The sequence below is a fragment of the Phocoena sinus genome, chromosome 1 (assembly GCF_008692025.1).
Source record: "Phocoena sinus isolate mPhoSin1 chromosome 1, mPhoSin1.pri, whole genome shotgun sequence".
Lineage (NCBI taxonomy): Eukaryota > Metazoa > Chordata > Mammalia > Artiodactyla > Phocoenidae > Phocoena > Phocoena sinus.
Genome location: NC_045763.1, coordinates 109,935,555 through 109,948,271, shown reverse-complemented (window position 1 = coordinate 109,948,271; position 12,717 = coordinate 109,935,555). Strand labels below are relative to the sequence as shown.

Genomic DNA, 12,717 nt, shown 5'->3' with positions numbered 1-12,717 from the left:
GGTGATGGCTGAAATAATCTCTTACCGCTAAATATTAATTTTCTTCAATCTTAAACCATAGTCTATGGCCTCTGCCTACTGAAGTCATTCTTTTGTGCTGAAATCAGTCAATAAGGGCTGTGGGTGATTCAGAGCAAAGTTCTAAGAGATTTCCTTTATGGTCTTTGAAGAAATGTATCTATTTAAGTTGCCGGACACAGTTCTTTTAAAAGGCTAGGAGAGGGGCTTCCCTGGTGGCGCAGTGGTTGAGAGTCCGCCTGCCGATGCAGGGGACACGGGTTCGTGCCCCGGCCCGTGAGCCATGGCCGCTGAGCCTGTGCGTCCGGAGCCTGTGCTCTGCAACAGGAGAGGCCATAACAGTAAGAGGCCCGCGTACCGCAAAAATAAATAAATAAAATAAAATAATAAAAGGCTAGGAGAATTCCACTTTCCATAGGAACTGAAAGGTAATATAAACTGCCCTGTTATTCCACAAAGCTTGTTTCCTGAGATTCCCACTTTTCATTTTGTCATAACACACCTAGTTCTGTTCAAATTTTGCCTGATGAGAAGGTCCACATGATACTATTGTTACAATCTGCTGAAAAAAAAGGCTTCTTCTTTAAGATCTAAGTATTATATCTATATAAGAAGTTAAAATACGAGTTCAAAAATTTTACTGTAACTATAGGATGGTGATAGAAGAGGGAGTGGAAAGGAGAAATCATATAAACATGCCAATCTCTCAAACTAATTATCCCTGAAATCAGTAGTATGAGATGCACTGTAGCATCATCATTAATTCTTTTGCTGGTTCCAGTATGTACAGCTGTGGATTACTATTTCACAGTACTTAGTTATGTGTAACAAAATTCTCTTACATGGTAAGACAAAGCTCACTATAATACAGTGCCTGGCGGATACACTTACAGAACAGTTTAGGAAATAAGAAAATTAACAGATACCTGTACTGCTGCTCTCTATTCATATAAAGCAGGATCTCAGCACCACTGACATTTGGGCGGGATACTTCTTTGTTGTTGGGACTGTCCTATGCATTGTAGGGTTAAGCAGCATCCCTGGCTTCCACCCACTAGAGGTACAGCACCCCGACCCCGACCCCAGCTGTGACAAACAAAAACGTCTTCAGACATTGCCAAATGTCCCCTGGAGGCTCCCGGTTGAGAACTACTGATAAAGAGTAAGTCACTATATTGAAGCTGTAATTCACTGCATAATTATACTGAGGTTGGTATCTGGAGGGTCTGAGAACAAAGAGCAAGGTAAGCTTTATGAAAAAATGTTAGAAGCAGATGGTTTTAGCACAAAACAAGATAATTAGCAAAGGTGAAGAGACAGGTTCAAATAAGGTAGCGATAATAGCTAGGCAGAAAATAAAAAAAGGTATGATATCTATAGAGGCCTCTATAAAACATTAGGACATAAAAAGAGATAATCATGTCTCATAAGAGTTCTGATAGATTGATCTTTCTTACTGTCTTTAGCTTCAGTTAACATTAAAATGTGCAGAACTCAACATGTACTAACTTATACTAAGAGGTTGGGATACATGGTTTAAGTGAAAGAATACTGGACTCCAGTCAAGAAATCTGGCTTTTAGTCTCAGCTCTTCACTGAACAGACATATGTGTGATCTTAAGCAGGTCACATCACCTCACTGAGTGTTAATTTCCTCACCTGAGGAGGGTATCGGACTAGAGGATATTTAAAGTCTCTTTCAGCTTTGACATTTCAGAATTCTATAAATGTCAGTTTGTACATGATAAAGAGAATAATGAATTAACTGTATTATACATTTCATAGCTTTGGATTCCTCAGAAATGGAATCCAGGATTAAGCCAGAGACAAACATTCACGATTCAAGTCCCTCTAGCGCATGTCAGTTTACCTTGCAGTGCAGGGGCTGACTGTGTCTGGGTTTTGGAAAGAGCAGACAGAATGCTCTCTGGGGTGATCTCCACCTTCGAGAGGATATTTGCTAGAGGGTTATGAGATGTTGTCGTGGCAGGTGCAGGTGTTTTCAGACCACTGGTGAGGTTGCTGGGACTTGCAGGAGTTCCTGGAGAAGGTCTTGATGCAGGACTGACCCCTGGTGGCAGAAAGATTAACTCAAGAAAATGAAATTCAAAATGACCTATAAATTCACGATACTTTCCAGTCACTTAATTGAGTATGGTATGTTCAATAGGAATTCTTTTGTGAATGATCCACAAATCGTCCATCTTGTACAAAGAAAAAATCTGAAAATTAGATTAAGACTTGCTCCTATCTACTTGGAACACTGTTAAATTAGATAAGTATTAAGTTATTTTTTTTCATATGTATTTACTAGTTTTCAGAGTCCCAAGAGAAAGAGACCAGAGAACCTATTTCTTTTTTCTCTACCAAATGGAACCTACACCTCAGACTCCTCTAAGTGCTCAATAGATATTGCTGGCTAATTATGATCAGACTGGGCCACTGCATAATTCTATGTGATGAGTAAGTTATTTCCTTTTGAAATGGACTTTAAAATGAGGGTTATATAAGCAATCTTTACATTTTTACATTTTAAAATACTGGGTTGATTCTTAACATAGGAAAAATGGTATATAAAGAAGAAATGATTTTTGATTTTTTTAACAATCAAAAATATAGACAGGTATTTCACACAAAAAAATGATAAGCATATGAAAGAAATTTTAACCACATCTTTAATCAAAGGAATGCAAACAAACAATTTTTTTAAGACTGAATTTGACAAAGTATAAAACAAAACAGGTTGGAGAGGTTGAGTAACAATGGGAACTTTCATATACTTGGTACATAAAATAGTACGTTTTTTGGAGATCATTTTAGTTATAACATGAAAAGACTTAAAAACCTATATGCTGAATTTTTTGGAGTCTTTATCTTTTAGAAATACTTAGCTATTTATGAAGAAATGAAATAATCGGGATTTTCTTCAAAATAATCAGGATTGGATAGGGCATAGCAGAAACAAGATTGGCCATGTGTTTACAGTGTTGAAGATGAGTGATGAGCATGTAGAGGAGCTCTACTTTATTTATCTTCATTAAATCTTCCATTACAAAAAGTCCCATATACTTATCAACCCTTTTAAGAAGGGTTGTGCATAAAATTTCAGCATCAAGGTTGTTCATTATTCTTTTTTTTTTTTTTATTACAGTATTCTTTATAACAGCGAAAAATTGGAAACACACTAGATGTTCTGATAATAAAGGCTTACATAAATTATTGAATGCTATTAAATGATATAGCTGAATGTTTAATGACTTACAAAAACATCCATGATATGTAGTTAAATTTTAAGTAGTTGCTTTCAAAAGAGTACAGTTGTCCCTCGGTACCCATGGGGGGTTGGTTTCAGGACTCCTGAATATATCAAAATCTGTGGATGCTCAAGTCCCTTATAAAATGGTATAGTATTTGCATATAACCTATGCACATCCTTCCATATACTTTATTTTTGTTTGTTTGTTTGCCATGCCACATGGCTTGCGGGATCTTTGTTCCCTGATCAGGGATTAAACCTGGGCCATGGCAGTCAAAGCACCGAGACCTGAAAATTAGATTAAGACTTGCTCCTATCTACTTGGAACACTGTTAAATTAGATAAGTATTAGGTTATTTTTTTTCATATGTATTTACTAGTTTTCAGAGTCCCAACAGAAAGAGACCAGAGAACCTATTTCTTCTTCCCGCCAGGGAAGTCCCCGTCCTTCCATATACTTTAAATCATCTCTAGATTACTCATAATACAATATAAATAGTTGTAAATACAACGTAAATGCTATATAAATAGTTGCTGGGGCATGACAAGTTCAAGTTTTGCTTTTTGGAACTTTCTGAAAAAATTTTTCCCCCAAATATTTTCAATCCATGGTTGGTTGAATCCTTGGACGTGGAACCTGCAGATGCAGAACCGGTGAATATGGAGGACCGACTGTATACGCAATATGCTTCAATTACTGAAAGAAAAATTATTACTAACATTTTTTTTTTTTTTTTTTATTACTAACATTTTATTTCCCAAAACACACACACACACATACACGCACACTTGTAAGGTTAAACACAAGTGGTTTCCTTTGGGATGGCAGAATTATGGATATTTTATTCTTTTAACTTATCTTCTAATGTTTCTACGATGACCACGTAGCGGTATGTATGTATGTATGTATTTATTTATTAATTATGGCTGCACTGGGTCTTAGTTGCGGCATGCATGTGGGATCTAGCTCCCCGACCAGGGATGGAACACAGGCCCCCTGCACTGGGAGCATGGAGTCTTACCCACTGGACCGCCAGGGAAATCCCTATTTTTATTTTTTAATTAAAAAGTTACTTTTAATTAAAAAAAAAAAAACCCAGATTGATGGTTCAATTAGAAAGGTGGAAATAAGCCTTTTATCTTCTTTACTAGGGCTACTTACCAGTATTTTTCATGACTGATGTCAGGCTGCTAAGGATGGAACTGATCTTTGCCAGATCCACATTAGCCAGGTTTGGCAAAGCCAGTGCTGGAGTAGGGGAGAGAAGAGAAGTATTCACAGGCTTTGGAGGAGGTGGGGTTGCTGTCATGGTCACAGGCACTGGAGTACATGAAGAGGCCTTTGAGATACTTTCTGTTGGCTTTGTAGGTACAGCAGTGGATACAGCTGACTTCTCCACAGGTTTTTCCTTCCTGTCTTCTACTGTTTAAAAAAAGAAAAGAGATAGTATTGCATCTTACTACTTTCCAGACTCTGCTTCCAACATGTCCTATATTTCCTAAAAAGTACTATGCTTTAGAGAAAAATCATTCACTTCATGATTTTTTTAAAAAGTCATGCTCTTTATAATTTATGAACCTTCCCACCTTTAATAGCTGCTTAAAATGAATTCCCCAAATGCATCTTTTATCTTACATTTAATGATTTCTTTACATCTTCTTAGTATCTGTTATTAAATTTGTACATTTCTGGAAGCATGTTATTATTTGGTACACATTTGTGTTCTTTCAGTAATATTTATGTCATAAATTGTCCTGTCTTTTCTTTGCCATTATTAACCTGAGAGCTTTCTAAGAAACAGAAACTCTGTACATATGTTAATGTATTATCCTTTGGCCTCCTGAAATTGGTCTACTGGGGGTGCAATCAGGCACTGGCACTAATGCAATGTTTTAACTCTTGATGCCTCTGCAATACTTTCCTCTTAATACTTTAAAGGCAATGCACTATGTGGATAGTGCATTAAATTCAACCTAAGTCAAACCGCCTAATAAGAATAATTATAAAAGCTGGGGATGGCAGAGAAACAATTCACCAATCCAGATTAATTCTGAAAGTGTGGTTAACAAAATGTGGCTTTGGAATCTTGAAGGTCAAGAGTGACAGAGAATAAGGAATTCCAGCATAAGTGGCCCTCCCTTTAGAGCAGTGCTGCTCAAAAGAAATGTAATTCAAGCCACATATGTAAGTTTAAATTTTCTAGTAACCATATCAAAAAAAGAAAAACAGGTAAAATTAATTTTAATTATATATTTTACTTATCTCAATATAGCCCAAATATTTTCATTTTAATAAGTTATAAATATAAACAATTATTGAGATATTTTCACTCTTTTTTAAAGCACCAAGTTCCTAGAATCCAGTGTGTATTTTGTTTTGTTTTTGTTTTTGCCACACCACGTGGCTTGCAGGATCTTGGGTCCCTGGCAACGGAAGCACGGACTCCTAACCACTGGACCACCAGGGAATTCCCTGAACAGCACAGATCTTAAGCAATGATTCCCAACGTACGTGGCATACCAAATCCTGAACCACTGCTCTACAGACAATACTACTACCTTGGTGTTCTAATTTTATGAGGATTAAACCATCTTTTAATACCTGCCTGTGATAGATTTATTGGTGGGGAAGGAAAAACAGATAAGGAGCAAGTTGTCTACTAATCATATAGAACATACCAATGATTTTTGACCCATCATCTTCCACATCTGAGAGTTCCATGTCTTCCACATCACGATTATCTGTTGCAGGCTCAGGTGTGGTAGATTTCTCACTCTCCATGGTTGGTGACTGGGACTCCTCACCTCCCATTCCTTGAAAAGGAGACTCAGAGCCAGTTGGAGAGGGAGCATCCATGCTTGGGGAAGGGACTGGTGATTCCTCAGGATCAGGAAGGGTTGACTTCAATTGATCCAGCTTTTTCTTTAAATTGTTCACTCGATTAGCAAAGGTTTTATATGCCTAAAAGAAAAAGAAGAGTTTACTCCTTTGAGAAGTAACCAAGAAGCTACCATTGTGACTTGATCAGATTTCTTCATTATTATTAACTATATCACTGGTATAAAACAAGAAAATATCATCTGTCAAGCACGGAGTAGTTTGCTTTTTATATCCCTTATCTCTGCTTTTTATATCCCTTAAGTCAATATTACCATCCACAGCTGCCCAAGTTAGAGACTTAGAAGTTATCTGCAATTCATCCTCCCTTGCTCCACTGTATCTCTCCAAGCAACCAATATTTATCAAGAGTCTAAATGTGCTAGCCACTCTTCTAGGTACTGGAGATACAGCAATGACTAAGAAGACAAAAATCAAATCAATAAATAAAGCATAGCCTGAGAGGTTAAATACTATTGATTTTTTTTAAAAAAGAAACTATTTAAAAAGTTTTAGGTGTACAAAATTACTGTGAAGATAAAATAGAGTTCCCATACAACCCACACCCAATTTTCCCTATTATTAACACCTAACATTAGCATGATACATTTGTCACAATTAATAAACCAATTTTGATAATTATTATTAACTAAAGCCCATACTTTATGTGTATTTCCTCAGTTTTTATCTGATGTTCTTTTTCCATTCCAGGATCCCATAATTTAGTAGTCACATCTCCTAGGCTTCTCTTGTTTGTGATGGTTTGTTAGACTTTCCTTGTTTTTGATGAACTTGACAGTTTTGAAGAGTACTGGTCAGGTATTTTGTAGACTGTCTCTTAACTGAGGTTTGTCTAATGTTTTTCTCATGATTAGACTGGGGTTATGGGTTTTGGGGAGGAAGACCACAGAGGTAAAGTGTGATTGTCATCACATCATATCAAGGGTACATACAATCAATACAATGTATTACTGTTGTTGTTAACCTTGATCATCTGGCTTAAATCCTATTCATCTGATTATCTTAATTGCCAGTGCCTTGAAGCTGTGTGTCTTTTTCTTTTTTTTGTTAAGGGTCTTGGAACATTAGATTGTGGCATCATTTTGGTTGGCTGCACAATAAGCATTATTTTAAAAATGGAGTGGAACGGCAAATAATATGCTAGAATTGAGATTTTGTTTCATAATTGAGTAGTTTATAGCACAGCAAATGCTCCCATCAAGAACAACTAGAAAAGCCAGATATATACACATACATATCTATACACACTCACACGCATGCACGCACGTGCACACACACATATTTGAATGTACTGTAGAGTGCTAAGGCAACAAAAACCCAAGTGGCAAATTCTATAAGAGGGGGAAACCATGAGGAGAGTCAAGCTGACATTCTGCAGCTGCTTTTTCTCTCAGGGTCCTGCTGATTTTGGGGATCTAGGCAAGAATTTGAGAATTCAGGCAAAAGGAAAAGGCAGAGGGTTACTACTAAATAATATAAAGAAAAAAGGAGAACTTTTAAAAGTCTTGCTGGCCTGTAGAGATAAATTAGAAAAAATTAGAAAGGCCAAAATTTTGATGAAAGAGGAAGGACAGAACTGGCTCAACAATATGCTATGGCTTTTCCTTCAAGATGTTTGCTGATAGATAACCAGCAAGGACCTACTGTATAGCACAGGGAACTCTACTCAATATTCTGTAATAACCTACAGGGGAAAATAATCTGAAAAAGAACAAACATATGTATACGTATAACTGAATCACTATGCTGTACACCTGAAATTAACAGAACACTGTAAATCAACTATACTCCAATTAAAAAAAAGATATTTGCTGAATTATGAAGCTTGCTTAAGACGGAATTAAAGAAGTCAAGCAGAAAAATTCTGAAAAGCAAAGCGGAGTTAAACATAGACTCATGGTACAGAAGAGACAAGGATTAGCATTCAAATCACACAGTGATGGAGGGGCCCTAGTGATGTTGCAGGCTCTCAGTGGGAAAAATCTGTGACTTAGAAGCTGGATGAACCACAGGAAATCAAAAGTTTGCCCAAACTGCAATTCAGCCTGAAGTCAGTTAAGTTTCAGATTTGATTAATATGATTAGCTCTTGGACTTCCCTGGTGGCACAGTGGTTAAGAATCCACCTGCCAATGCAAGGGACACGGGTTTGATCCCTGGTCTGGGAAGATCCCACATGCCATGGAGCAACGAAGTCCATGTGCCACAACTACTGAGCCTGTGCTCTAGAGCCCACGTGCCACAACTACTGAAGCCTGTGCGCCTAGAGCCTGTGCTCTGCAACAAGAGAAGCCACTGCAATGAGAAGCCCGTGCACCGCAGTGAAGAGTAGCCCCCGCCTACTGCAACTAAAGAAAGCTGTGCACAGCAATGAAGACCCAACGCAGCCAAAATAAATACATAAAAAATAAATAAATTTTAAAATATATATATGATAAGCTCTCACAATATCTGCCTAGCAAAGGAAAGGGTGAATCCTTTCTGCAGGAAGAGAAATCACTGAGACTCCAGAAGTATTTTCATATACAATGTTCAGTATTCCATGCCAAGAGATGAAAGAAAAGACAGACACTATGAACAGACTCAAAACAAGTATAGCCAACATCGGAATTACCTAGCAAAACCCAAATAGCTATGATTTATACGTTCAAGAAAATATAGAATATCCCATCTTGAACAATTCCGTCCAAAATTCATTAGCAAGAGTTGAAGGGAAGCCTTGGTCGCCTAGGTTAGGTAACGGAGCCAAAATAGGGTGAGGAAAATGACTGCATGGGAGGAAGGCACTGCATGGGATGTTGAAGCCTAAGTTAGATAAAAAGAAAGCCAACAGAGATGGCTGGGAGGGATGGAAGTGCTGGAAAACTGGCTATACACATGGGCAATGATCAAATAAGTGATTATGTTGAAGATAAGGGGAGCAAGATTTTACATTTTTAGAAAAAGCAATTATAAATGTGGAAACGGAGAAAACTAGAATGAACCTTGTAGTGTTAGACTGGGATTGGAGATAATAGTGTGAACTCATGGTTTCTGACATATATAGACAGATACAGAAATATATATAGATGTAAATGTGTGTATACAGGTTAAATACACACACACACACACACACACACACATTTCCTACCTCTGTACACTGATATGGTCTGGAAGCAGTGATATCCCAATAATAATAAGTACACCTAGTACTCAGATCTTGGTTTACAAAATATGGTTTTTCACTAAAAGGAACCAAGGCTCTTTGGAGAAATGACTGATTCCCGGGCTGGACAGAAAAGTGCAAGATGAACCTGGAAATGCTCAAAAAATGACGGGGATATGTCAAAAGAACACAGAAAGCGGCTTGAAAGGAGCTCCCACTGGGACAATTTGAGCATCAAAATAATTATTTTGCAATGAATCAGTAGTTAGTAATGAATTAGAACACTGACTAAATACGACTGAGTCCATACTGATATAAATAAATGAGTAAACTGAAACTTTGAAGAGGAACAAAATATTTGCATAGTTTCAAAACACCTCCCCACAAGACACTTATTAATTAGTGTATGGTTTCCTAGTGTTGTGGTACTTTATTACTGAGTGGCTTAAAACAACAGAAATTTATTGTCTCATAATTCTGGAGGCTAAAAGTCCAAAATCAAAGTGTGAGCAGGGCTATGATCCCTCTACGACTGAGCAGAATCCTTCCCTGCCTTTTCCTAGCTTCTGGTGGTGGCCATCAACCCTCGGAATTCCTTGGCTTGCAGATGCATCACTACAATATCTGTCTTGGTTGTCACATGGTATTATTCCTGTGTGCATCTGTATCCAAATTTCCGTCTTCTTACAAGGACACCAGTTATATTGGATTAAGGCTCATCCTAATGACCTCATCTTAATTTAAGTACATCTGTAAAGACCCTGTTTCCAAGTAAGGTCATTTTCACGTGTACCAGAGAGTTAGGGCTTCAACATTATCTTCTGGGGTACACAATTCAACCCACAGCAATTACCAAGTGAAAACTTTTCAGTGGACAAGCTGGGAAGATGCCACACTAATAAGATACGAAAGGGAATGTTACAGGTAGTAAAACAAATCAAACTTGTGTGCTAACTGAAAGGATGAAATAAGAACACAATCACTTCTGTGATATTCCTACTAAAGATATATAACCTCAATCTGATCACAAAGAAACATCATATAGATCCAAATTGGGGGACACTGGACAAACTATTTGACTTGTAATCTCCAAACATATTTAGGTCATGAAAATTAAAGAAAAGACTGAGGAACTGTTCCAGATCAATGGAAAACGGAAATGCAATAAATGAAACCTCTGATTCTGGACAGGAGCTTTTGTTATAAAAAGTGGTCAATTTGAATAGGGGCTGAGGATTAGATAATAATGCATGAAATGTATCAATTTCATGATTAAACAGCTACACCTTATGGTTATGAAGGAGAAAGTAATTGTCTTGGAGGAAAATACTCATGAAAATATTTGTGGGTAATGGGGTGTCAGCAACTTTTTTTCTTTTTTTGGGGGTGTGTGTTTATTTTTATTTATGTATATATTTACTTATCTTCATTCTTTTTTTATTAATTTTTATTGGAGTATAGCTGCTTTACAATGTTGTGTTCATTTTTGCTGTACAGCAAAGTGAATCAGTTATACTTATTTTCACATGACTCCCCCCCACAAAAAGGTCTTCATAATATACTTAAGTTATTTCTTTAAGTTTGAGAGTGTTACAAAATAAAACAAAGAAGACTGAAAAAAAATGAGAGAGGAAAAAATGAAAATAGACTGACAGAATTTTACCAGAAAAATCCAATTATTTCTGAAGAAAAATCAAATGGCAATTCTAGAACTGAAAAATAAGCCAACTAAATTAACTGATGGGTTAAACAATAGATAAGATTCAGCATAAGAGAAAATTAATGAATTAGAAGACTGGTTAATAGAAAATATCTAGAAGGGAAGCACCGAGGAGAAAAGGATAGAAAATACAGACACTAACATAAAAAGACATTTGGAACACTGATGAGATCTAGTATACAAATTAACAGAGCTCCAGGAGGAGAAGAGATATAATGGAATAGAAACAATACTTGGCAAGAAAACATCCCAAAATTTATAAGAAACATTAAGCTACTCATTATGGGTTGAATTGTGCCCCTCAAATCATATACTGACAGTCCTAACTGTATACCTCAGAATGTGACCTTATTTGGAGACAGAGTTTTTACAGAGGTAATCAAGTTAAAACAAGGTCATTAGGATGGGCCCTAATCCAATATGACTGGTATCCTTAACAAAAAAGTGAAAATTTGGAAACAGAGGGAAGGCAATGTGAAGAGACATAGGGAAGAAACAGCCATCTACAAGTTAAACAGGAGAAGCCAGGAACAGAATCTTCCCTCACAGCCCTCAGAAAGAATCAACCCTGCTAATAACACCTTGATTTTGGACTTACAGCCTTACAGTATGAGACAATAAATTAATGTAGTTTGAGCTACCCACTCTCAGGTACTTTGTTATAGCAGCCCTAGTAAATTAATACACCACGGACTCAAAAAGTTCTGCAAACCCTAAAACAGATGAATACGAAGAACACTACACCTAGGCACATCACTGTATAACTACTGAAAACCAAAGATAAAGAGAAAATATTAATAGCAAATCAAATGCAGTAAAATAAAAAGGCTAATAACACTAAATAAATACTGACTACATAAAACAACTATAGAATATGTATGTGTATAATTAAAATATATAACAATAAAAACATATAAACATATAAATCTGAATGGTGGAAATAGTTCCTTTGATGCTATCTCCAAGGAAGTTATGAAGTTAAAGACCTAAGCAGTGATTTCAGCAGCTGCCCAGTGCCAGGCAAAGAGTTTAGAGTTTATGCACTGTCAATTTAGAGAAGCTTAGTAAACACCTTCACTTCCTATTAAAACCCCACAAAGGCCATTGATTAGGAGTAAGGATCATGTCCCAGGACTAAGGGTTATGTCCAAACAAACCTAAAACCAAGCCTTCACATCACAGTGATCCACTGATAATTTAACTGATTGCCAGAAAAAAACCTCAACACTTTTTAAAGGTAAAATGATACAATTCACAGTTTCCACAAGTATCACCCAGAAGGTCTCCTATAAAATAAATTCTTAGACAAGCAAACAGATAGTATATATAGGTATGATTAAAGTACACACACACACACACACACACACACACATCACAGAAAAAAGTCAATAGGAGTATACCTAGAAATGACCCAGATACTGGAATTAACATAGAAGGTCTTTAAGACAGTGATTACAAATACTACGTTAAAGAATTTTTAGGAAAAGATGAAGAATGGATGAATAGATGGGAAATCTCAACAAAGAAAAGGAGCTCTAAGAAAGAACGAAATGAAAATTCTAGAACTGAAAAATACAGCAGACTGGGCTTAGTAGAACAAAAAATATGTGAAGACAAGTAAATATAAAGTAGCCAAAAATAAGTCCAGAGAGAAAAAAGAATGAACAGAACAGACAGAAA

The 12,717-nt window shown here is 36.6% G+C and overlaps 1 protein-coding gene across 4 annotated transcripts in view; it reads right to left on the bottom strand.

Moving 5' to 3' along the window:
* The window catches only part of RPRD2 (regulation of nuclear pre-mRNA domain containing 2), an 81,440-nt gene that overhangs the window by 6,813 nt on the left and 61,910 nt on the right, over nt 1-12,717 (bottom strand). For 3 of the 4 annotated variants that reach the window (XM_032603737.1, XM_032603739.1, XM_032603740.1), the window contains 3 exons: nt 5,954-6,236; nt 4,437-4,697; nt 1,889-2,089 (listed from right to left, as the gene is read on the bottom strand). In XM_032603737.1, the coding sequence (XP_032459628.1) occupies nt 1,889-2,089; nt 4,437-4,697; nt 5,954-6,236 (745 nt within the window). The remainder of the gene's footprint in view (nt 1-1,888; nt 2,090-4,436; nt 4,698-5,953; nt 6,237-12,717) is intronic. The other variant, XM_032603738.1, reaches the window with a different exon arrangement.